At 32.6% G+C, this 27,971-nt stretch overlaps 1 protein-coding gene and 1 pseudogene across 1 annotated transcript; both read right to left on the bottom strand.

Moving 5' to 3' along the window:
• Positions 1–913: 913 nt before the first annotated feature.
• LOC123193936 lies at positions 914–2,181 on the bottom strand (annotated as a pseudogene).
• A 21,959-nt stretch (positions 2,182–24,140) lies between these two features.
• On the bottom strand, positions 24,141–25,335 carry LOC123193938 (probable xyloglucan endotransglucosylase/hydrolase protein 23). The gene is made up of 3 exons (XM_044607028.1): positions 25,030–25,335; positions 24,753–24,946; positions 24,141–24,681 (listed from the first exon to the last, which is right to left on the bottom strand). Exons 1-3 carry the CDS (start codon positions 25,294–25,296, stop codon positions 24,273–24,275), a joined length of 870 nt encoding a protein of 289 aa, XP_044462963.1. The 5' UTR covers positions 25,297–25,335; the 3' UTR covers positions 24,141–24,272.
• Between the last annotated feature and the right edge of the window lie 2,636 nt (positions 25,336–27,971).

The raw sequence follows: 27,971 nt of genomic DNA, 5'->3' as shown, positions 1-27,971 counted from the left end.
TATGTGTATAATAATAACCATGCATAATGCATCAATAAAAAAATATATATAAATAATTATATATCAATATATGATTAAGTATTATTTTATTTATAATTTTTAAACTATTTTATTATACATTATTATTTATATATAAAATTACACATATTATTTATATATGTAATACTATTCATAATACATAATAAGATCACATAATGATTATTAAATACATATATTAATAGTTAATTTGAGACATAGAGACACTTTTTTTTATTTTCGGAAAATGTTAAATTTATACATAAAATTGTTAACTCAAATTACATTACTTAGTATTAAAATATGGTTAACAGTTAGAGGTGATTAATTAAGTCCTTTTATTGCTCATAATAATAATAAAAAAAGGTTAAATTGTTTAAGTTTTTGGTATTTCATTTCAATGTGAATTTAATTTAATCTACCGCTCTTCATCCTTGGGCTGGAAGCCAGAACAAGTGGTTTTATCAACAGGGAATTTTTTCGTCCAGATCACCTGCAGAAACAATCAGCGAAGCTGTGGACGGTTGAAGTTACATTAACACCCCAGCCACCGTCATAGAATCTCGGAGTGATTCTTTTTAGATCCATGGGTTTTTGAAAGTTACACTAACACCCCTACATCAAATTGAAGAGTTGAACCCCTAAAATTTAGGGCCTAAAGGGCAAAGCTTGAAAAAATTTTGAAGCAGTTGTGTCAAATTATAACATTAAGCCATAATTGATGCTTTGGGACAATTTCCGATCTGGAAAATTTTTAACTTTAATATACGTAAAACATCAATATAACTCTTAAATTTTTCCATTGACTCTCTTAAATTTCATCATTTTTTATTCACTCCCTTGTGTTTTACCAAATTCACACTATGACCCCTCTAATTGTATCTTATTCCACCACTACTTTGGGATGAAATTTATCTATAATCATGACTAGATTTTCTAATTGCATAGTTCTATAAATGAAGAGAGTACTACAACTGCATTACAACGATACTTTAAGATATCAAAGAATGAAAGAATTGGCCTTTACTAGTTACAATGACTACAACAAACTGTGATTTTATTAGGTTGAACTGCATTCTGGTGGGAGGCCCTGGGGAAATCTCTGTGTCTCTACAATAATCGTATATCATGTAGTTCTTCTGAACCCATTTCAGTCTTTCCTGACTAGTTGAGTCAAGACCTTGAGTGAGCCAGGCACCATTTCTGGATGAAGATGAAGGTTTTTTTGAATTGCAGGAAGATTTTCCATTAGACCAAACACAAGCATTAGCTTTGAAGTTTCTGTAAGAAGCAGTGAAAGGAGCTTGAGTCCAGTTTGTCTTCACAAGTCCACCTCTGGTAGCCCAGTCATCAGCATTCCAGAGTGAAGAGTATATTCTCATTGGCTGATTCTTTGGGAATGGAACACCTATTGACTCTAAGTTCTTGAACTCTCTTAGGGGAATTCCATCCACAGATAAGCTGAAATTACAAACAAAGAGATTTGTAAGTTTAAACGGAATAAGAAAAACAACTAAACAATATAACTGATTTTAGTGAGTGCAGAAACTAAATAGCCAGGATACTCACACAATGTGCTGGGGATTCCAGAGAATGGAATAGGTGTGAAAATCAGCAGTTGGGTCAAACCAGAGATAGAATTGTTGTTCTCTGTTGCCCTTGCCTTGGCTGAACACATTAGTATGAACAATGTAAGGATCACCACTCAAATTTCCCAAGAATTCGAAGTCAATTTCATCACCCTTTTGAAGACAACTGCAAATTTCACATTACATTTAGTAACATAAAATGATCTTTCATGTTTAGAAACTAGAGGACTCAATATATTAACAACTTACATAATAAGCAGTGACAGTGCCAGCAGAGTTTCCAGGGACAAGCTTGAGCTGCATATCAATCTTGCCAAAGAGATACTCGTTCTTGGACTGGATGCCAGACCAGACGCTTTATCAAGAGACAGAGTAAGAAGGTCCCCATTATTAAGCATCTTGGCACGGCCATCTCCCCAAGTTATATCAAAATTTTGGTTCAAGCTACCAGCAGAAGCAACCATCAAAGAAACAAACAGAAGAGCCAGTTGCAACATAGAAGCCATAGAAGCTTTGATTGTAGTGAACATATATATACTGAAACTGAGTGAACTTAATTTGTATGGATAGATGAAATGTGTTGAGAATGATGGGTTGTATTTATAGTGAAACAAGTTGGCCTATGAAGAGGAGAAGAGGAAGGTGATGGGAAGGTACAATTAGCTATGCTGTGGGCAGCTGTATAGTTAAGAGTCGGAATGCTTTATTAGGATAAGAATGGAGTAAGACGCGGCTTTGCCTTTATTATGGGAAGAAGGTGAAGTGATGGTTCCCAGAGATAGGGCTGGATTCGAACCGAATCGAGCTTGAGCTCGTTATGCTTGAGCTCGAACTCGGCTTGAGTTCGGTTCGGTTCACTTCGAATTTCAATATTCGTTATTAAAACGATGTTGTTTTAATATATATTAGTCAAAACGCTGTCGTTTTGTATCTAAAATTTTAATTTATAAACTTTGACAATTAAACTCGAACTCGAAAACATTGGCTCAAGCGAGCTCGACTCGAATCCAAGCCTACCCGGAGATGTTGCAGCCGATCTGCACTGAAATAAGCTAATGTCACTCCACCAGCTCCACCTTCACCACTCACCCTCCAAAAATCTTACATGGACAAAACAATAAGAATAATTAATTATAAGATTGATAATATAGTAATTAAAAAAGTTTACGGTATTATAGTAGTTACGCCATCGGTAAATTCAGTCATACATGCGAAAAACGGTGAAAGTCTTAAAAATATATATATATATATATATATATATATATGTATATATTTAATAATCATAAATATCAAAATTTTAATACTCAGTTATAATTTTTTTTCAAGTACAATTATAACTTGGCCAAAGGACTATTTCCCACCCAAGGTTTGTTGAAATGACAAATTTCCATCAAATTTTTAAAAACCAAATTCCTATTCGTCACCAATTTAAATAAAAAGATCAGGAAGTTAATTTTACTTGAATTTTTTTTATTTTCCTTTTTATTTCCTTATTCTTTCTACATTTCATTCATTTCACTTATACTATATTATTTTTAATATAACATTTTAGATGATTAAATTGAAAGTTCATAAAAAAGTAAAGATAAAAAATCAGTATAAATAATCCCCAAAACATAATACAGTTAAACAATACCCAAAAAAAAAAAAAAGGATTAAAAATAAATACCAATACTTTTGAAAATAAAATAATAAATTTATATATGAACCAATTAACAGCTTTTAATTTTGTTTTACTTCTAACAAGATATATTCTTGGTGATTAAATTTCTCTTTACCAACTAACGAGTATAATTTAGAGCCTTACACACATTAGACTACGATAATGATGTTTAAGATATGATACTGAACCATAATATCCATAGTAGTGATATAAATTGAGTGTAGAGAGAGTTGAGAACAAAATGGTTTTTTAATGTGGTTTAACTTGTTGCTTGAGATCTTATGTTCATAATTATGAGATTAATAGTTTCAGGATACTACTCTAGCAAATTGAATACAAAGATTACAAAGGAATGGCCCATAGGGGACTAGAAAACGAAGGGATACATTCATAAAAATTGTTGGGCTTGAGGGCTTTTGTCACTACATTTAGAATGAAACATGAACAACCCTAAGTAAGGTTGGATTCAAATCGAGTTTATTCAAACTTAGAAACAAGCTTGGCTCAAATGAAGCCAAAACGAGATCAACTCAAGCAAACTCGAGCTGGAACTACAGCCTAGAAGTTAAATACATTCAAGCTCGAGTTTAAACTTGAGTGGTGTTTGACTTGTCAAGTTCATGAGCCTGAAAAAAGATCAATACTAATTGCCTTAAAAGATATTGTTATAACTAGTACACATCAAAATGATGTCATTTTAGTTATTTTTTGTTTGGTTGCAATATCAAACCGAGCTTAAAGATCAATTCAACTTGAAACTATAACTAAACTCAAGCTTAACTCCCTTCAAGTGAGCTACTGCTTGAGTTCAGTTTCACTTAAACTGAGCCAAGCTTGAGCTTAGGTGAGCTCGAGTTTGGCTCAGATCAAATCTAACCCTAACCTTAGGTATAAAGGAAATATCTAACATTTATCTTGTGTGTTATATGTGTCCCACGTTTTCCCTTGGTAATTTTTTACATTTATAGGAAAGGAGGTAACAATGTTATCATGTATATATTTGAAAATAAAATTCAAATATTAACCTTTTAAATAATCACATTAAAAATACAATCACAAGCGAAACTACTAAAGTAGGAGGTTATTGTTTTCCATTTTGGGTAGATGACATGAAGTGCCAACTAGCATAAGGTGTTCTCTGGTTGTGAGATATTTGTCTATTAGTTAAAGCATAAGCTATTGTTTCTACTAATTGGTCACTGGGGAGATGCTTTATGACTAGGGAATTATCATACAAAAAATACCCTTGAGTTTTTGGAGTATTGTATGAAAGACTTCATAAACTTATTCTATTGTCTACTTGGACTAATACCACTTGGAGATTACAAGATCTTCATGAATAAGAACTTCATTAGTTGGTACAATCATTTCTTTGTACACCATAGGCCACACACTAGTCATGTAGTTCAACTTTTTAATGAAATATGATTACACGTGTTTTATTTGCATGGGTGTTAGTGGTTCATGGTAGTGAAACATACAAAGTGGCACATAATTGATATTTAATAATTTATGTATTATATAAAATAGATAATTCAACCATAAACCCTATAGGATCTCTTTATAGGCATCGTTTTGCAACCATGTTATTAAACAAGAGCAACCATAGAGGGTTTTACAAAACCTTTACTCACATAAGCGACTTATTCATCTTTATCAGTTACGGCGACGTGCAAAGACTGTTATTGATCCAAATAAAGGATGATATCTTGGTATTCACACAAGGTACGAGGTGATAGAGTTCATGCAAAGGCTTTATTTGATCTATTAGAACCTTAGAAAAGAGATGTGTATAAGGGTATATATAAAATGATAAAAATCCTTTAAGGATGAAAATTGATTTGTTTATATAGAACACGATAAACAACCATTCATAGAGCATGCACGACCATTCATATGAATTGTATCATATCACGACATTATCCAAAATTTATGATTATTCGGATTTTTTGACATACAAAAAGATCATCTGATAAAATCAACCCAGTATAACAAATGACCATTCGTACAACATGCACTGCCATTTATTTGACTTGTCTAATTTTCAAATTATCTTTATTCGATTTGGATATAGTCAACTATTTAATATATTTGTTAATGAAAACAAAAGCATAAATCCATAAAGCATAATATTGCCATATTGGGTTTAATGTTCGTTGATTTCTTGATCCTAGTGAAATAGGGGAGATCATAATTAATTGAGTGTAGAAAAGATTTAAGTGAGATATTAAAGAATGTTTTTCACATGGACATTGTTGATAGATAATGTCCAAAACAGAGAGATTGAAAAATTAATAAAGAAAAACAAAGAGTAAAACTCCAAGCCTTATTACAACCATGAATTGGTTGAAAGTGATTAAAAAGCCAGTCATTTTGTGTTCTACATCACTTTCCTCACAGTTTTCCAAAGAGTGTTCCCATTTGAAGATGAGTCCATTGAGTTGAGACACAAAATGAGGAATTACAAACGCAAGCAAAAGTCAAGTTTTTAAACTGATCATAAACATGAACATCACCATGGTACCACCATATGATCCACACCACTTGTCATTAACTGTGACTAAACGAGCTTGTTACCTTTGCCTTTCATGATCATGTTGGACTTATTCAAGCTCTCCCAAATTACTTGTGTTTTGTGTATACCAGGGCAAATCTGTGTGGTCCATGCACTAATATTAAGTCCAATCGTTCATTGTCTAAGGTGCAAACAAGAAGAAAATATTGTGTTCTTGATACAATTTACAATTGCAATCTTTTGATCGTTATCCTACACCAAGTGACTTTGAGTTCTTGAACTTTCTAATAGGCATGCCATCAACATAGAAGTTGAAAAAGAAAATGAAAACGTTGAGAATGAACAAAGTTCCTGGTCAAAGAAGAAATATAATCGAGATTGAAAAGTTGACCTAGGCATACCAGTAGATAGGGTAAGAGGTAGTCCATTGATTGGTGTTCATAAATAAAAAAGACTATCATGACTACGAGTTCATCAATTGAGTTAGGACTTATCAAGACGTAGATAGTTTGTCAATTGGGGTTCATAGATTGAGTGGCTAGAACCACAAGTCCATTGATTGGCAACCAGATATGATAACCAGGACTAGAGTGTCTTAGAGATCGCTCACTGATTAACCTTAGAATTAAATTAAAAATGAACATGGGATACATAGAATAGAAAAGGAAAAGGAAAATTTTTATTGATTGATTGTAAGATAGATTATTTAACTTACTGAATGTTTTCACTCACCCATTTCATTTTGATTTTGAAAGTGAGAGACGTAGAGGTGACAATAACGAGGTGGTTAGTCAGTGATGGAGCAGCATGTGACAAATAAGCTCATTAGAAATATTGATTATATCTTTTTTATTATGATTTTATGATTAATTATGGATTTTATTAAGTACACACAAAATTATTGATTATGTTTTATTTGGATTTTGATACTTGAGATTGGAACAACATTGGTTATCATTTTATGATGATTAATAAAGATTAAGGATTTCAGTTAAATGATTTGTATACATGATCATATTCCTTGAAGTTTTACTTTCACTTGATTAAGATCTGTTAGCACTTTACCCGCCTTGAAGGATAAGACTTTCAAGGTAAGGTGTTACACACAACATCAACCATATACAATAATTAAACTAAACTTAAAACAAGATTAGTTCTTTAATTCACTTGAACTCCACTCAATGGATTCTATGTTAGAATTTACCTTTTATCTATCGAAAATCACTTCTACTTATTAGAAGAACAAAATATCAAATTATAGGTGAAAGATGTGTAATAAAGAAAGTGACTAAATCAAGTTTAAAATGTGAACAATTGTTCACTTATCTAAAATAATCATGTATGACACGTTATCCATTTTATCTACCTTACACGAGATGAACAAGCATGCTCCTTTCATGCACGACTATTCAACACCTTAAAATTTCATATTTAAATACTTAATACTCTTGCAATGCACTTGAGAGTGTTACGAAAGAACCAAGACTTGTGATTAGATATGAGCATTGGAGAGTGAGGGTGCAACAAAAGAACCATGCACACACACACGTGAATGTATTAGCTCAAACAAATCAGATTTCCTGGAAGATGAAAAACTCTTGAAGGAAACCCTTCTTTGTTTCCTAGCAAAACAATATGCACACCTATGTAGCCTTGGACTTTTCATCCAAGGAAGTAGATTCTTCTTTGTCAAACTATCAAGCCCTTTTTCATTGATATGACTAAGTAGCTGATGTCATAGTCTTGACAAATTTTCATCTTCTATCACATTCATTGTACATTTAGCAATAGAGGCTTGTATTAAGTATAAACTAAAGATTTCTTACCACAAGCCAAAACAAGAGAACCTTTGTTGAGTTTCCATTAACCCTCACTAAAAGTGTTGCAATAAACCTTATCATCAAACTTGTCAGTCGAAATCAAATTCAAATGAATCTTAGGTATATGTCACACATTCCTAAGTATCAATCGTGTCATAATGCTAGTTTCTAAGTAAATATCTTCTATACTAATAACATGTACTTGACCATCATTATGCATCCTTAACATGCTGAAGTCATTAGAAGTATAAGATATGAAGATTTCTTTTTAGGATGTAACATGAAAAGAAACACCACTATTTATGTAACACCCATAAGTAAGCCTAAAGACATTCTAGTCTTTTTTCCAAGTTTAAATTAAGTGATTAATGATTTTTCAGAGGTACACACTCATGTATAGAGGCATACACTGTCATGTATGGTTAGCAGGAAGTCAACATTTTGGATAAGATTATGATTGCAGTGAAATAAAAAGTTGCTCTAGTTATGTAACTTGATATACGATCGTGTGTGGCCTATACATGTCCATGTATCGCGTGCCAAAATTAAAATAAAAACATGATAACTCTAATTCTCTCACATTATCATTCACAGTCGTAGAAAGCAAAGAGTTTGAGAAAGAGAAAGAGTAACTTTGTCGTTTGAGAAGTTGCCATTAATAATCAAAATTATTATATGACCAAGCACCCCTAGTCAAAGAGAAAAAACAATTAAGCAAGAAGAATCATGAGCAATAAGAAGATATCAAATTCAAAAAAGGCATAGATTAGGTCTCTGACTACATGGACGACGACATAAGCTCAGACCGAATCAAATCTAGGTGGAAAGTTAACAACCTTAAAGCTAGTGTCACAAATTTAGATAGTCACCAGCTATGTGCATAAGTGATGATAATTGTGAAGGCAATAAGGTTGGATACCCATGAGATGCATTATGTAATCAATGCCAAAGAAACAACGTTAAGGTTGTTCATGCTCAAATGCTTATTCTAAATCACTTTTAGATGCATTATGCAAGACATCTAACTACGATAATGAATCCTGAGACTTTCTTCTCACCTTCTCATTTAAAATAGCACCCTTGACAGATTCCAAAGAAACAATCCCATTTGGAGTCGAATTGGTAAGTAAGACACAAAAAAGTTTCTCAACCATCTAGAAGAGTTGTAGTAGCCACAACCCAAGAACTTCATCATCAAATTTATTATTTATGTTAGACAACTTATCAACAATTCCTTGAAAGTCATTCAAGTAATCTACCACAAAAGTTTTTTGACTATATTTCAATTGCATCATCTTCTTAAGAAATAATAACTTACTCTATTTTGAAGTATATAAAGATTCAAGTTTATTCCACAAAGAACGAGCATGTGTCTTATTGCAAATATGGTTATAAACATTATCATCAACATATGGCCTAATGAAACTACGTGCTTGTTCATGCTCAAATGTCCACTCTAAAACACTTTAGACTCAAGCCTTTCAGATGCAAATATCGAAAAATGCAAAATTTTCACACAAAAAAATCTTTTCATCTTATTCTTCCATATATGATAATTGGTGTCATTCAAACAAATCATCTTGTTGAAGTTCAACTTCATCATTCAATCAGGTCAATTAATCACAATAGAAACCAAGCTCTGATACAATTTATTGGGAAGAAAACAATTAAACTAGAAAACCAAAATCAAACTCTCCCTTACTTGATTAAACTATATGGCAGCAAACAATCGATCAAAATATAATTTGATCACATTAAATAATCAAAAACAAATATAGCAGAAAATAACATCACAATTTAACGTAGAAACCTTTTCAATGTAAAGAGTAAAACCATGGGGCATTGTCCAAATAAACCAATCCACTATATCAAAAAAATAGTACACTATTTTCAACCTATGAATGAGTATACAACTTTTTAAAGTAACAAAGCAAATAAATAACACAACAACATCTCCACCATCCAAAATATGGTACCAGATGTGCCTAAAACACTATCAAAAACTAAGAGCAATCCAACAGTAAATGAAAGAGAAAAACATATTTTTCTAAAAATCCCCTAAACAAAACTGTACTAAACAACCAATCACATTTTAGCATAGATAACTGTTTACTTAAAAAAAACCGCGATCTTCACCGTTCAGAATGAATAATGATAAGTCTTATACCAACAGGCCAAAAAAATAGAGTGATCCAACAGTGAAACTGAGAGAAGAAAAAAATCTCTCACAAATGCACACTAAAAACCCAAAATGGCGTGTTTGTCTCTTCTTCTCTTTTCTCTTTTATTATTATTTTAGTGTGTTATTTATAAATATATGCTAAACTCATATTTTGACATAATTTATGAATATAATGGGTTAGATTTTTTATTAAATAAATTTAGGTTTCTCCACATACAAAGTGACCCAAAAGCCTTCTAGTATCAATTCTGATCCACAAAGTCTAGTAGTGTACCCTGTGTCATTAACTCTTAGTGACATAGAGCAAGTGGAACCAATAAAAGGATACATAGAACAAGAGATCAAATAGTGTACCTTTGATCTCTGTAATGAGAATCCAGATATTCGTCAAGACTATCTGGAGTGGTTAGGATTTAAAAGATTATTAGACGTGGTTCGAAAAGCCTTATGCCAATGTTGTACACGGATAGTCTGCTTCATCCCAACCCGAATAACAACCATAGAAACTAGAGAATTAGAATTAAAAAGACTTTGGTTGGATAAAGTAGAAGCTGTTATAGGATATTGGTATAGAGAATCTCAGAATCCTAAGGAGCCTTCAACATCACGTAACATATTTCCTGACTGAGATATAGCAGATAAGGAAACACTTAAACAATTCGCTGCCAGTCTACAAAGTAAATATCCTAGTCTCCCACTAGGATATGCAAACTTTGTAGCTTAAGAATCCTAAGGAGATTGGAAAAAAGTTGTACTTTTGTTTCAAAATAAGAAGGCAAAATGAAGGTTGATCTTCTTGAAATCTCTCCTTTGGATGTTGAGAAAATCAGCAAATATTACGAAGATGAACTTAAGAGACAAAGGAAAACTTCTAATAAGGGGAAAACTAAAAAGATTTCTCTAAAACCAAAAATAGAAGAACTAGAGAACCTAATCTCTAATACAAAGGAAGCTGAAATAAAAGATGACCCTTTAGAAGGAATGAAGAATCCTTTACATTCATTCAAAGGATTCCTTCGAGAAATTTTAAGCCTGAATACACTCCCACAACATATCGTACTCGGATTAAGTCGGAATATACTCCAAGACCCATGCAAAAAATGGTAGAAATACCTTATAGTGGAAGTTTCTTAAATATAGATTGCGTAAGCAATGTGGCCGAAGCAATTAAAATTTAGGAAACTGTCAACTCGGCCCATGTGTAGAATAAAGCCTTTGACCTCGGACAAACGTACAGTTTTCTAATATCTACACTACAGGGTATTGTAGGAAACTTCTGGTTAAGATTAGAAGCGAGCACTGGAATATTAGAAATGGTAAATGACTTAAAAACTCGCGAGGGAATATTTGCACTTTTTAAGGACATGCTCTTAAGAGAATTTACTGGTATAACTATCACCAGTAGGAATCTTGTAGAGATAGTTGCTCTATAAGCTATAACAAAGCTTAGGCTTTATGACATGTGCCAACTTGAAAATTTCATTTGTCAATACAAGCGATATTTTTATCAGTTACCTGTTGGAATGCAAGAAGTTATGAAAAATACCTTCTTTGCAAAGTTACCACATGGATGGGACAAAGCTTCTAGTTAAGCTTTCAAACTACTCTTGGAAAAAATTCGATAGTAGATTCTTTGGGAGGAAGAATAGAGGTTGAACGGTAATTAATTCGAACAAGATGTCTAAATGCTAAGCTTGATAAAGATACCAAAAAGTTACACTTTAATGATGCTTGTTGTTACAATTTTGATGGAGTCCTAGGATAGTATGGATGTGAAAAATCATCCTCTAAAACTCCAAAACATCACAATTAGAAAACTCATAAAAAGCGGAATACTTTTCTATAGAAAAGAAAATTTCCTAAACGCTTCAAAAGAATGAGGAAAAGACCTATTGCTAATAAAACTAAACTTCCTAACCACGAAAGGTTTATTAGAAAAGTAACCATAAAAGAACGAGGAGCAAGGAAACACTATACCACTTGCCCTTCGGGAAAAAACGCAAAAGATTGTAATTGTTGTTGGATCTGTGGCAACAAATATGACTATGCGGATAAGTGTCCAAATAAGAACAAAAAGAAAATGAGTCTTAAATCCTTACATATAAATTTAAAATCTAACACTTCTGAATATGAACCTATATTTGGATACAAAATTCACTCAGATGATGAATCAGTCTATGAACTGATTTCGGAATACTTTGATACCTCAGATTTAGAAAATTACTCAAAAGACTACTCTTCAGATGAGGACTCTGAAAACGAAGAGGGAAAAATAAACTTGTCTAAAATAGATAAGAATGTTAATTCTCATCGGATTTTCATGAATAGAATAGAAAATTTACAAGAACCTTCTAATATATTCATAGATGATGAAGAACTCATATCATTAGAACCCAAAACTAATCCACAGTTAATGATTAGCTCATTTACTAATTATAAGGATACATCGGTAAGCCCAAATGAATAGGTAATCCCAAAACTCTCACTTAGAGAAGTGTTTGAAAAAACTTCATGATGGATATTTCAGACTCGAGGCTTAGAAGATGTACACAAAAAGCTTATTAGAGTAGCCTTAACCTAATCAAACAAAGGGGAAATCATTTTATCAAATGATGAATGGTTATTAAAGTTGCGTGAACTTGTGAAACGGGCAAACAATAAGTGTCACTATGTACAATTAGGAATTGTACAAGTAAGAGTACAAGATCTATTCCGTGGTGGTATGAATGTTCCTATCCAAGTTGCATTACTAGATAAAAGATGGACTACCTTTACTAAAGCTTTGGTTATAGGGTTTCATGCCAACCTAGTTTTAGAAGACTCTTATGGAACGATCTGACTAGGATATGGTCAGTCTTAAAGATCCTAATCTTAAGAAGATTATGGTTTTGCGAATTCATACTTCTGGATTGGAAGAATTACTACAATCCATTAACAGAATGGCAATCCAATATAGGATGATTTACCAATTGGTAAATTCTGTAAATCCTATGTTAATGCACTCTCATTCAAATACTAAAGTGTATGGTCCCGTATCAAACTCCATTATTCCAATAAATCGTACCATAGTCAATCCTCGTCAATTGACATGGCCAAGGAATTGGGTTTTAACTTTTACATCGCAACCAAGCATGGTGGACATGGAAATAAACCCAAGAATAAAAATTGAGAAGATTGGTGACAAGGTCGATATTACTCTCCCTATTCTAAGAAACCATAATGTTCTCCTCACCAATTTCACTATTAATCATATGTTATGACCCTAACTAAAATGATAAGTTACAATCATAACATATTAGTCAAGTTTTATTAATGATATGTATTCATTAACATAAAACGAGTTATTTATATTATTAAATGCATAAACATAATATAATAGGAAGAGTTAAAAAGTTGAATTATAAAGTATCTTACTTTCGAAATTTTGAGCAAGTTTTAGAAAAAGATATATATTCACTCTTACACCACTCTTACAAACACTTAGCAAAGTCTTTTCTATTTATAAAAGAGAAAAGCTTTTGGATTTCAAGCAATTTTGAATCCGTCGATAATACAGTAAAAGTGAACAGTAAACTTATTAAATAATTGAACTTGGTTGTCTCTAGCCAATGCAACAAGACAATCACATGTTTTAAGCATTGGGGTCTTAGTATCTCGTATGCCAGTCACGTTTACATATTTTATAATAGTAAAATCCAAGTGGTTTTTTATCAGTCATTGATCTTTAGAATGTCGGTAAAATCTCCCTTATTGATCTTCTGTCTTCACTTTCCACTTGTTTTCTGCATATTTGATACACGTTGCATCTACACGTGCTATTTTTTTTGCTTTTGGGTTGAGTAGATCTTTCTCTTCTTGGGCTTATTTTGTGGGCTGATTTAATGAGTCCATGAAGTCTCCAAAGGTTCCTTCTTCTTCCAGCTGGGCTTCTGCAATTTAGGCTTGAGTTTCAACCCTTTAAGTAATAACAAGCCAAAGTATATCCTTTGTATTTTCAATCAAAGCCTGATTAGATATATTATGAGTTTTAAACCCTTCAACCATATCTTGGATTTTGGCTAAATTTTCCCTAAACAAAGTGTTTGGAACTCTTGCGTATTTCTTTGACAAGATAATTATTACTCCCTTGTCAATGTGAACTATTTCATTTTTTCTTAAGAGTTCTTCTAACCTGGATTAGACCATTAGTAACTTTACTATATGTAGTCTCATCCAGTATCCATCTACCTTGTTAAGTTCATGAAGTTATTGTAGTGTCATCTGTCCTATTAAGACGTCTTTACAAACCATTAAGTTATACCATGGTTCTCCTACAACAAATTCTCAAATTTGTACAGATTGCACGTTATCATCCTCTTAAACTGACGAAGTTATCACACAGGTGAATGTATGAATTCTTCTATCAAATACACAAAGTGCTTGTTTAACAGCATTTGGCATTTTAGGGTTTACCATCACTTCCTATACATCGATCTTAATTATATCTATCAATCCTTTTTTTAGAAATGATCCATAAAATCCTTTCCAAAAAAACTTCCATGGAACATGTAATTCTATAAGTCCATCCGAGAACACAGAAAGTCCTTCTTGACGATCTTTTTTATCTTCTTCTTTTAGGGATGTTATTAATCATTTTAAAGTGACTATTTTGAGATAAGACATTTCGAAGTCTGTTATATCTCTAAGTAGTCTAGACTTTAAAAATAATTGTTTCTGAAGAACAGATCCTCTTGAGAGTTCTTCTTCTTCGTAATAAATCCTATCTGCTTCAAGCCAAGCTAGTCTATTGGCTAGTTTTTGCAATATATGTCTGAGTTACACTTCACCTTGTCCTATAGATAAGGTTATACAACATTGAACGTTCAGGTCTTCTAATATCACTCTACTGGCTTTAGTAAGCTTTAAGTTTTCAGGAATGTCGAATTTCTCTATGTAACTAAATTTTTCTTGTAAATCTTTCATTCCTTTTTTTGGCCTTTTTGGTAGTCTCCCGCTTTTTGTCAGTATCCTGTTTTGCAACAATTTCACCTTTTCTTTGAAAGTTCCTTTTATTAGATTCAAAATATATTTAGAATTCCTCTTCGTTTTACTAGAACTTCCAATCTCAAAGTTTTTCGTCCTCGACATCACCACACTTGCTATAGTAGCCTTCTGATATTTTGGGTTTCATCTATCTGAAATGTTTGTATCTAGAGATTTTTGAGATTTGGAATGTATTAAGCTAGGTGGAATATCCATAGATTTTTGTGATTGATTCACAATAGTATATTGCAATACTGTGAGAACCTGTTTGAACACAGTATTTACCTCTTCTAGAAGAGTTTCTTTTGGCTTCTTTGAATTAACTATCCTTGTCATAGACTTTTCACCTTTGGGGCTGTCAATTCTAGAGTTTGATTTTTCCGGCATCATTAAATTTTTCTTGGAAGGGCAATTTCTCTTTAAATGAGTCATTGACCGACATTTGGAGCATGAAAATCTTCTTCCAGTTTGATCCTTTTTGTCCATTTTTCTACAATGGTCTAGACAAAAAGTCAGTAATAAAATTAGACTTTCCAGATATAAATTCAATCTTGAAGTGATATTCTACAAACCAGATTTGTCATCTTATTAGTCTAGTTTTATCATCCTTTAAGACTAATTTCATAAATGATGTCAAATATATAAAATCAGTTCTTAAAGTGAATTCTTGAATAATGATGAATAATCGAAATCTATCAATACATTCTTTAGCTGTTAAAACTTCTTTGTCATAAATAGGATAGTTTATTTCAACAGATGAGAATTTTCTTGATGCATATGAAACTATTCTTTCGATATTATCAGTACCCTTGGCTTTTAGAACTCCTCCCCAATAATAATTAGATGCATCACTCTTTATGATCATAGAATCAGAGTCTATTGGGAGTGTTAATGCTTGAAGGTTCTTACTCAAGTTTTTGGTTTGGATAACGCAGTTGGTATCTTCCATGGACTATGACCATGGCACCTTAAAACTAACCTTTTTTGTTAATCCATTTATTACCTTGGCCAAATTTGGGACATATTCCCTTATTTGATTTGCAAGTCTAAGAAATTGTTGTAACATATGCTTATCTTCATCCAACAATTTCTTTGCAATATGATCCTAGAGTTGGATTCCTCCTTCTCCAAATTTAATCCCCAAGAATTTAATTTTGGTTTGAAACTAGTTTATCTTCCTTTCAGATAAGACCATTCCATGTTTAAGGAATTTTCTAATTGCCTATTCTAGATGATTTTTATGTTCTTCTCTAGTCTTACTAAAGACTAATACATCATCTACATAAACAGCACAGAAATCAAATAAGTCGAAAAAAAAACCTTATCCATTTTCCTTTGAAATATAGCAAGTGTTTGTTTTAATCCAAATGGCAACACCAGTCATTCAAACAGTCCTTTTGGGCACGTGAAGGCCATTAAAGGAATGTTTTGTTTCGTCATTCTAATTTGCCAGAATCCTCACTTTAAATCAAAGCGTGAAAATATTTTTTCAAATCTAGGTTTATTTAGTAAAGCTAATTTGTCAGGGATTTTGTATGCATTGTCTATAGTTTTGCTATTTAGTTACCTATAGACAATTACCATTCTAGCCTTTCCTGTCATTTGCTCAACTCTATTCATCACCATAAAAGCTGGAGAAGAATGAGGGTTATTACTTTCTCGAGTTAATCTCTTTGCTAATAATTCTAGGATTTGTTTTACAAATTCCTCCTCTGTGTCGGGGGAGTATCTATGGGATTTTAATTTTACTCTATCATTTGGATCTCGTAGTTTTATTTCAGTAAATACTCATTTCCTTTCCCATAATTTTAATGGTAAATCATCAAAACATGGGGAAAGTTCCTCTTTGAATTCCTTAATCCTTTTAAGAATCCAAGAGGTTGCATGACTGTCATCCTTTAAAATCTTATTCCTCTCTATTATTTTATCCGTATTCTCAAGGCATACATTAGAGATTCGAATTTCCTGTGTTTTACCTCGAGCAATTCGATATATTTGATTTTGAGGGTCAGATTTTACTTGACATGTCATTTCATTCCTATTTGTTTCAAAAGCATTAATCCACCATTTCTCTTTTGGTCTAACAAAGAATATGATGTGCTCTTTTTCAGGTTTTAATCTCTTGGGCCTAAAGCCATTTTGAACTTTAGAAAGATCTAGCCTTGCTAAAATAGGAATTGTATGTCCCTCCAAGAATAATATAGTCATTATCTTGGATGAAGGGCCTCACTTCTAACTGTCCATGGAGAAATGAGTTTCCAAGAATGAAATCCACTTCTAAGTAATCTAACAAAAGGATTTCTCTTAGAATAGATTTTTTCTTGTTTAGTAATATGGTCATGTCTTGGACAAATTTCGTGATCATATTTTGTCCTCCGTCTGCAACAGTGTTCATGATAGATTTTTTAAGTTCTTTCCACATTTCTAGTGGAAAGCAAAACTTTCGTGCTATACATTTTGTTGTTCTTGTGTCTACCAGAACATCTAATGTATAAGGTTCATATTCTAGAAAACAAAGTTTCGTTGTGATACAAGTGTCAATTGTTCCTTGTACCAATGCATGACAACGAATTTTATGATTCATTATCATTCGCATTGATGAAATATCTTCTTCTTCATATACTGGAATTTGAACAGATTTATAACCAATTATTCTTCTCGTAGAAGAATTCCTTGAAATATGGCTTTCTGCATTTGAGTTGTCTAATCTGTCTTTTTTTAGTATATTAATCCTTGGTGCACTTGGTCCAACATCCTCTCTTCTTTTAGAAATTGAATTTCTTGGTGAAAATATAGCATTCCTCGAAACTAAGTTTCTTGGAATAGGGAGAGTAATATCGACCTTGTCACCAATCTCTTCAATTTGTATTCCTAGGTTTATCTTCATTCTTGGGCTGGAAGCCAAAAGTAAAGGCTTTATCCAGAGACAAAGTAAGAAGCTCTCCATTGTTAAACATCTTAGCACGACCATCTCCTCAAATGATATCAAAATTTTAGTTCAAGCTACCAGCAAAAGCAACCATCAAAGAACCAAATAGAAGAACCATGCAACATGGAAGCCATAGATGTTTCAATTGAACCTATCGAATACTGAACTTTGTATTAAATCGCAAAGTGTAAAGTGTAAGGATGAAAGTGTAGAGCCTCATGGCTCATACTTATACTGAGAGTTTGACTGTGAAAGTAAGAAAAGGAAACTCCTAGGAAGGTCCAATAAGGTAATCTGTAGACAGTTGACTTGTAGAGGAAAAGTGTAATAATAAAATAAACCATACAAAAGTTGTCTATATCCCACAAATGAACACGATTCAAGCAAATTGCATGAGATTTTTTGTTTTATTATTAGTTATAGGACGTGGTTTTAATTTCCAACCACCACCGTTAAAGACAGTATGAGACAAAAACCTATATTCAAGATTCAAAGCAACTAAAAATGGCATTTTTAATTGAAATAATTTTTTTTACTATAAAATATTTTCCTTCTTAGTTGGCATATTTTTTATGATTCTAATAGGTAATTATATAATATTGGATTTAATGTGTCAACAATTTTTAATAATAAGGTTTCTTATAGAAAAATAAATTAAAAGATATTATGACAATCCAAGATACGACATTGTAGTAATAACTTTATGAAAATGAGATTTTGAACACATGAAAAGTAGAGTAATGCTATTAGTTTTGAGGATGTAATGGAATATTTAGATATTGTATTATCATTTGATTGAATATTGTTTTATCTTTCATTTAAAATCTTTCAATCAAACATATCATTTAAATGTTCAATTAACTTACTCATTTTAAATTTGAATAGATATTAAATTTAACCTTATTCAAGCTTGACTTAAGTCAAATTCAACTCTAAGTAATGCCATTATAATTAGGGTATACAAAATTTTTCGATTATCAAACTGAACCAACATTCGAACCAAAAATTGAATCGAAAATAGGTAATTTGGAAAACCAATTTGGATAATAGTTGAAGTATATAATAAAACCAGTTTTTTGATTTGATTGCAAGTTTTTGTCTATTTTTGAAAACCAATTAACTGAATCGAATCGGTTTTCAAAAATTGAACAAAAAAATAAAATTTTTAAACGATTTGCAAAAAATTGAACAAAGTAATAATAAATTAGGGTAAGTTTTTAAAATTGGGTTAAAACCTAATTGAACCAAAATTTTTGTTCAAATAACTAGTATTTTCTATTTGATTTGAAACTGATTTGGTTTCGGTTTATGATTATGAACAAAGAAAATTTTATTTAGTTAAAAAAAATTAAACCTTTTAATTACTCGGTTTTGAATACCTCTTATAAGAATAGTAGCAAAACAATCTTTATAAGAACATTATTGTAGCCTATAAAAACATTATTTGACTATAATGGACCTATAAAACTTGACCAAAATGTTAAACTAAATTTGATTATATTAAATTTCTATATTAACTTAGCACAACTTTTTTACCAAAAATAAAAAAAAAATAACATCAATTCCTTAATCAATATAATTATGTGTACATATTTTTTAGTCTATAATTAAATATAAATATAAATAATGTGTTATTATGTTATTAAATTATTTTAAATTAAAGATAATATAACATTTAATTATATGATTATATATCATTTGTATACTTAATTATACACTATACATTGGTAATATATTGAGTGTTATATGCAAACTTAATTAATCCTGGACCAAGCCATCATACAAACATTAATTATCTGCAAATATTTGCTTCCTGTTAGTTTTTTTTTTTTTTAATAAAATGTATACACTGTGCACAAAGTCAATGCAACCCAAGTCTATCCTCAAGAAAGGAGGATAGCGGAATCTCTAGCATACAAGGATGCATCTCAATAACATGTTCAAAAATTTTTACAGTCCCATACCAATTAAAATTTCAATTCTCAAGTGCACATGTCCAGATTTAGCACAATCCTAGCCTGGCAACAGCACACATAAATGGGAGAAAGCATTAGCCATGAGCACATGACTCCCCAGGCCACAGGGGAGCCCAACATCCAGCAGGAAAACTGTACAAAACTCTTCACCAGGACGCCAATGTACTGCACCCACAGGCAGCCACAGAGCAACCACGCTCATCAAAGAAACAACGTTCAAGATGGACAACAATGCTCTAGGAATTAGAAACCTCCTTCATTCCAACCCATCATGGAGCAGCAAAGAGAACCAAGAAGAAGCCTGCATAATTCGCAAAACCAGAATGCCAGAAATAGCAAGCAAAACCTGCAGTAGCACACCAGAACACAGGAGGAGCACCCAGACAGCGCCATCAGGAAGCAAAACATAAACACAGAGCCTGCACACAAGACTCAACCTAGTATCTCCAAAGCAAAAGAGGCAACACACAGCATACACACACTCCGAGGAAGACCCCCTGACTACGGCTATTTGGAAGGCAACTTGGGCGATCAAAGCTGAAAGCACCGCTGCAGATTTGTGAAGGCAGAGCCTCAACAGCTTGCAGAACCACCACAACCAACAGATGCAGCAGCCAAGAGGGGAATCCTGAAACAGAATACAGCATCCGAGGAACCAGAAGCAAACACAGAAAAGGAGGTGCAACCATTTCATTAAGAATCAACTTACAGGAACCACAACCAAGAACCACCCATGCGAAACCGCTGCTGAAAAATTCCTGGAGAGACAAGAAAAGACGCTGGGGGGTAAAAGAATAATAGAGCAGCAACCATCAAAACGGAGGAAATACCGGCAGATCTGTCAGCAAGGAACTCAATTTCGGCAGCAGCAAGGCAGCAAGAAGCCAACACATCCAAAGAACCCCAATGCAGGAGAAAAAAACATCAGGGAAGAGGGAGGCCGGATTCAGCGACTCCAGAGAAGGAGAAAGGCAAAAGAACCGGAGAGGATTTCAGCACCGAAGCAACTGCAGAGAGCCAACCCGATGCAAAACAGACTAGCAGCAGAAGGGCGACTCCACAGGATCCAAGAACACAAGGGAAGAAGCAAGGCCAATGCAAAGGAGCAACCATAGAGAGCCAGAGAGCTCCAAGGAATGGCAAAGAAACAGGCTGAAGACTTAAATACCAGAAGATGGAAAAGGGCAGGAACCAGAGAACGCAGGGACGAAGAAGCCACAGAGAGGTCCAGCAGCAGAAGAGATGAGGCAGTGGAAAGGGAACATCAATCAATAAGAACAAAGCAACCCACACCAAAACATCCAAGTTGGAACCAACCAAAGGAAAGTAGAAGCAACTGCAAAAAAATACCCAGTTAGCAAAACAGGCTGCCACCTCCAAAGAGCTGAATCCTCAACATTTGAAGATGCAATTCGGTAGTGTTATGAATTGAACCATTGAAAGCAAAACGACACCAAATTGGAATAAAAGAGCAATAAGTTGCATGGAGATTTCAGTAGCAGATTTTTACCTTTGTTTTATTTGTTTTTAGTTGAAAAGTTTTCCTTCTGTTTTATTAATTTTAATTGGAAAGTGTATGTTGTGAATAGGGGAATTGATTGTTAAAAAGGATGCACAGCCAATTGAACTTATATGCATATGGAAATTTGATTTGTTATTCTTCTCCTTCCTGTCTCTCTAACACTGAAAATTCTGTGTCTTCTTCTTCTTTCTATTTCTCCATCCTCTGTATTAACTTGCAACTGTAAGGTGCATACTTGCTCTTTCTTGCATCTATGACCGAATGTGTACCTCTCATTGCACCAAAAGTAGAGCCCCTTGGCTCTTTTCTCATCCTAACTCCTTGCTAGTCAAGGCCTTGTTCCCTCTCATCATTGCATATGGTTGCAACTTAGGTACAGTGGGGTTATGAAGTAATCCCCCTTGAGAATTATGCTTTGCATGTGGTGGCATAACCATTGTGCTATGAGAAGATAAGAGGAGATATAACACTCCTGGATGGGTGTTCTAGTCACAGGCTTAGGCTGATTTCCTACAACTTAGCTAAGGAATAAGCTTCTGCTAGAGTATTTGACTTGAACATCCTTATTGGCATCTGCAGGAAATCTATCATTCCTTAAAGGAAGAAGGTAAGGGCTTGCTCCTCTCGGATCCCAGCCCATGGGTACAACTCGTCAATCACATCAAGACAATCCTGTAAGGGACCAACTTGTTTGAGGTTTCGTAAATCTGAAAGAGGGTCATCATAAGTATGGAGACCAAACCTGGAACTCAGAAGTTGAACATACTCATCCCACATTATAGTCTACTCTCCCCGAACTTTGCTCCCTCCTTGATGCCATTGAATGGCTTTTCCCTCCAGGTGTAAGGCAGCTATCTTAACTTTATTCTCCTGCATTGTTCCATCCATTTCAAAAACATATTCAGCTCTTATAGCCAACTATCAAGATCACTTCTATCAAACTTTGGAAATTCTAATTTCGTCAACCATCCCCATGGATTCTTATGCCTTGTCCCTTGAGCCAAACCTTCATCAATTGTGAGATCCACCATCTTCTGCTTGAAGACAATTTTCGATTGCTGCATATTGAGGCCTCTAATCAATCCCTTAATCTCATTAATCGACTCCTTAAGTAGCCTCTACTGACGTAGCTCCACTTCTTGCACCATCTGGGTTAGCTCATTTTTCAACTCTTGAGATTGCGTGCCTTTAGCCATGACCAAAATCGGATTGCTCTAATACCAATTAATGCCCCCTGAATTATAAAACACTAGGAAAGTGGAGAAATAGAAAGAAGAAGAAGACACAAAATTTTTAGGAGTTAGAGAGACAGGAAGGAGAAGAATAACAAATCAAAATTCCATATCCATATCCATTCATTTGGTTGTTCATCATTTTTAACAATCAATTCCTTTATTCACGACATACACTTTCCAATTAAAATAGATAAAATAAGAACAAAACTTTCCAATTAAAAACAAATAAAGCAAAGGTAAAATCTGCTATTGATATCTCCATGCAACTTATTGCCCTTATATTCTAATTTGGCGTTGTTATGCTTTCAACGGTTCAATTGATAACAGGTAGGCCCCAATTCCAAGCGACGACTTTATTGGCAATCGAAGGTGGGAAGTTTGAGAGGTCAGCCCCTCTGTCTCTAACTAATGTCCTGATCCTTTCCACAATTCTCTCTTTGGGCAGAGAAAGTTTTGTGAAAATTTTGTTGTTTCTTTCCTTCCAAATGGTGTAAATAGTGGCCCCCAACCTTAGCTTACATAACAAGAATTTTAACTGACTACCTTTCCAATCGGACGATATTTCTTCTACTAAAGAGCTCCAGTTTTGCCCATTATAGCGCAAGAGACTTTTCCCCAAGATGGTCTTCCAAATATAGCTGCTATATTCACATTGGAAAAAAAAACAAAAAAGTGGTTTATGTCCTCATCATAGCAATTGCATAGCACGCACTTGGCATTATTTGTGAGCCCAAGTTTGACAAGTTTGTCTTTAGTCATAAGCCTTTGCTTAACTGCCAGCCAGATAACATTGGTGTGTTTGGGAATGTACTTTTTGTGCCATAGCAGTTCAGCCCACTTGACCTCTCTTTTCTTATTCATCACCTCATTCCACGCTGATTTTATAGAAAGCTGACTATTGGTTGTCCGCAACCATGCTATAGAGTCTAAACCACCTGATGGATTTTTCATCGACGCCCCTTTGATCTCCAAAAGAGCAGAGGAGTTTCTTTCTGCATCGAATAGAATATTTAATCTCCTTAAAGATTTTTTTTTCGCAGTCTTTGCATGCAAATGGAAATGAAGGATCCAATCACAATTTGCTGGCAGTCAACAAGAGCAAGCTGTAAAAGTATTGCCTGATATAATTGAAGCCATAATATTATCCTTCATAATTAATGACTTAATAAAAGTAATCCCTGATATATGAGTTACATTTTTTTAAGAATTATATAATCCTAGGTCCTTCCCTGGCTAGGTCTCATTTCTGAACCTGTATAAACAATTTTGCCCAAGACGATATCCAATGAGAGTTTCTAAAAAAAAGAAAAAATACTACTTAAAACATTAATCATTTGTCTATGTGTTAAAGTTTTTACTTAATGATTCAAAGTTTTTTTAATCTTATGGGGCAGGTATGAGCTTCTGCATTGTCATTTTTGAATGCCCATTTGAGTCTGTATTTTTTCTCCTTTTTTTTTTCTAAAAAATAAACTTCTGTATCTCAAATTAATTATCAATTCCTGTATTTAATGATCATTATGTAATATTATTATTTATTATACGTGGTTGATGTTTAAGAATTGTTATACATTATTAATTATGAAATTTTATAACACATTGATTTGCATAAAACACAAAATAAAAATTTTCAAGAACAAAGCTAACTTTAATTTTATAATTCGCTAAAATATATTGCAAGCATTTATTTTATTTCAAAAAAGAATAATTGACGTATTGTTTGGCTACACAAAGGATACAAAAAAAAAAAGAAAGAACTGCAGCATCAAAGAACAATGAACAACATCAAATTAATAAAAATTGCCTAGGATGAGTTATTGAGTGCACATTCTGCAGGAAGGCCTTGGGGGAAACGTTTTGTGTCCTTGCAATAATCATAAATCATGTAATTCTCCTGCACCCAGTTGAGGGTCTGTTGGCTTGTGTCATCCAGTTCCTCCCAAAGCCAGGCGTTGCTATTATCCCAATTTGAGTTGCAGGAAGAGGATCCTGAACTTGAAGACCAGACGCAAGCATTAATGGCATTGTAGTTTATGTATGAAGCTGTGAATGGGGCTTGAGACCAGTCAGTTTTGATGAGCCCGCCTCTGGTGGCCCAGTCGTCAGCGTTCCAGAGACTGGAGTAAATCCTCATGGGCTGGCTTTTGAGATAGGGAACACCAACTGACTCTGAGTTCTTGAACTCTCTAATAGGCGTGCCATCAACATAGAAGCTGAAAAAGAAAATGAACAGGTTTCCGATCAAAGAAGAAACGTAATCATGATTGAATAAGTGGAAACTTACATTATACGTTGAGGATTCCAGAGAATTGAATAGGTGTGAAAATCAGCAGTAGGGTCAAACCAGAGGTGGAACTGTTGCTCTCTGTCACCTTTGCCTTGGCTAAACACGTTAGTGTGAAGAGTATAAGGATCACCACTTAAATTTCCCAGGAATTCAAAGTCTATTTCATTCCAAGCTGAGCCTGCTGATTTTAACTGCATTACAAATAAGTCTATGCGTCAGGATTTGATGATAATAATAGTACTTCAATATATTTTTAACAACAAAAACAACTTACATAGTAGGCAGTAACTGTGCCTGCGGAATTCCCAGGGACAAGCTTGAGTTGGATATCGATTTTTGCGAATAGATACTCGTTCTTGGATTGAAAACCTGAGCCTGAGGCTTTATCCAGGGAGAGAGTGAGAACCTCACCATTGTTGAGAATTTGCGCACGACCATCTCCCCAAGTTATATCAAAATTCTGATAGAAATTAGCAGAAGCAAGCATGAAAGAGCTAACAACCATAAAAATAACTAGCATTCTGGTAGAAGAAGAAGCCATGGATTGAGCTGATGATGCTTTGTATTTTATTGGATCTGATGAATAATGAGAAGGGTTTATATAGGAGGAAACCAAAGTGGTAATAGTAGTTGACCAATTGACAAAAGAAGGGAAAACTAATAGCGCGTATTGAAGGATCCTGGTGGGTCTTGAAATTGATGGAGAGAAAATATATGAGCTGTGAATATAGCTGGCTCTCGCTATGAGTTGAGATTATAATAAACTAAAAAAATCAGCTGATTAATGTACAAATAACTTCTTATATGGACCATTTGATGATGATTTTAGTTCACCATACGCGTAAATAAATTAACCAAATGAAATGAAAGAAGGAGCGACCCGCCTCATTTGTCAATGTCATATTCACCAAACGAAATACGAAACTTTGAGAGAGAAGAGTGGTTTTGTTTGGACTGACTGCTCTGGTTCGTTCCCACCCACACGCTCTCTTTACAGATTGCTCACAGCTTACTGGGGACCGAAATCATCACCATGAACATTTCTAGAAATTTGAGGAAATGGGCATTCAATCATTATTAATAAGAAATTCACATCTTTTGATTTTAAAAAGTTAAATTCTCACTCATCATTTAACTTTATTAGTATATTTTATTAAGTGAAAAACTAAAAAAATCATTTTACATGGTTTTTTTATTTATTTGCATATTTCTATTATATTTCCTTTTCCCCTTGTTTTTTTCTATTTCTCCTTGTCAAAGTTTAGAGGCAAACTACAATTCTTAAAAATATTGAAGTTTTAATAAAATTTTTAGGGGGTTTTAGAGATTTGGAAAAAGTTTAGAAGCATTTTTTAAATTTTTAAAATTTCAATACATTCTTCAATAATTTCCAAAATAATAGTTATACGTTTAAAATATTATCCAATATTTTAAAATTGATTAGAGTTATAATATATTTTATAAGTTTAAGTAATAAATTTTTTAAACTGGTAAAAATATATTAATAATTCGATATTTATATTAAGTATTAATATAAATAATCTATTAATAATCTTTTATTATATATCATCAAACACAATAATTATTTATATTTATTAATTTTTATCAAATATAGTAATAATTTATACCAAATAATTTTTTAAATAATAATTGATACCTTTAGATTTTATAGATGGAACTATTTTAGACTAAATCTTATGGACTAAAATGTATTAATGTCGTATTTTTAGCGTAGAATTTGATATAACATTTAAGATAAAGTTTGTAATTAATTAATAATTAATCTTAAATAAAGACACCATATTTTTCTACTTCAAATTTGTTATCAACTAATGATAAAATTGTCAAAGTTAAAGATATTAGTAGTTTGAATTAGTATTTGTTGCCAAACTTCCAATTTATCATTCTAATTAAGTACTATAATAATAAATAAATATCACTCTAATTAAGTATTATAAATGATTTAGCGACTCTTTTTATGTAATGTTAATTTTTCATTTTTGAAATTTAAAAAAAAAAATTATTTTTTCACTCATTATTAATTAGAGTATCAACGTGTAAATGATTTTGTTTTTATTTATTATAACTTACAATTACAAAATAGGTAACGCAATTATTATTTATGCATCATTACATTTTTGAATGTTTTTATTTCGAGTATTTTATCATGTTGATTGATTATTATTTATAACTTTACATATGATGTTACCCTGCTTAATAGCTATTAGTATATTGTTTTTTAATATTTTAATTCTTTACTTCTTCTTATTTTGACTATTTAGATTATGTTATAAGAAATTAAATTTTGATTCAATTGATTATGAAAGTATCGATAAAACTGACTTTCGGATAGTAGATGAGAAAGAGGAGTTTAGTGAACTTAATGCAAATGAATTGGATCAAATGCTTTAAGGAGAAGGATCTATTTCCATCAATAATGATCAAATAATTTATGATTTTTCACATAATTTTTTAGATAAAAACATTTTTTTGGCACTTATACAAATATTTACATGCTTGCATAAATGATTGATTTTTAAGGTGAAAGAAACTATAAATTCAACTATAAATTTTGTAGATAATGCTATTGAAAAGAATGTTATAGAAGCTGCACAAATGATGGAGGGTGCAATAGGAGCGATAATAGGATTTTTTACCATTAGTGATGATAAAGAATAATTAATTACTTATTTATTAAACTTTATGTTAGACAAATTATATTTTTTATATGTTTTGTTAAATGTTGAATTGAATATTATTTGTTTAATAATTTTTATGTTGGTTGATTGGTGTTATATTTTATTTAATGCATATATTAGATTTGTATTTTGTTTGGGTGTTCAATAATGCATATGTTTGTTGAATTGGATTTTTTTAATGTATATTTTTTGTTTTGATGCAAATTTAATGGTTATTACTTATTAAATTAATATTCAATAATACATATATTTCGTTAATTGTGAAAAGTATGCATAACATAAATTTAGTATGTAAAGCACATGTAATTAGATATAATTTTTATAGGTTATTACATAATAAAACTAGAATTCTAATCGAACCGGTCGGTTCAAACGGTTCAATCGATCTGACCAAAACCAGTATTTAAAACGGTTTTTACTCCAATCCGATTTTAAAAACTTTGAATTAAACATAATTCCTTCTATAAAAACTATTAATTAGACAATAAAAGAGCCATTTTGACTAAAATTTTCTAAA

This window comes from Mangifera indica, chromosome 13 (assembly GCF_011075055.1).
Source record: "Mangifera indica cultivar Alphonso chromosome 13, CATAS_Mindica_2.1, whole genome shotgun sequence".
NCBI lineage: Eukaryota > Viridiplantae > Streptophyta > Magnoliopsida > Sapindales > Anacardiaceae > Mangifera > Mangifera indica.
This window is presented reverse-complemented; position numbering and strand designations above follow the sequence as displayed.

Excerpts from the sequence above, each read along its gene's own strand:
- LOC123193938 (XM_044607028.1), bottom strand. The coding sequence starts at position 25,296 with ATGGCTTCTTCTTCTACCAGAATGCTAGTTATTTTTATGGTTGTTAGC. Across the intron at positions 24,947-25,029 it reads GCACAGTTACTGCCTACTAT|TTAAAATCAGCAGGCTCAGC; the intron begins GTAAGTTGTTTT and ends TTTGTAATGCAG. Across the intron at positions 24,682-24,752 it reads TGGAATCCTCAACGTATAAT|CTTCTATGTTGATGGCACGC; the intron begins GTAAGTTTCCAC and ends TTTCTTTTTCAG.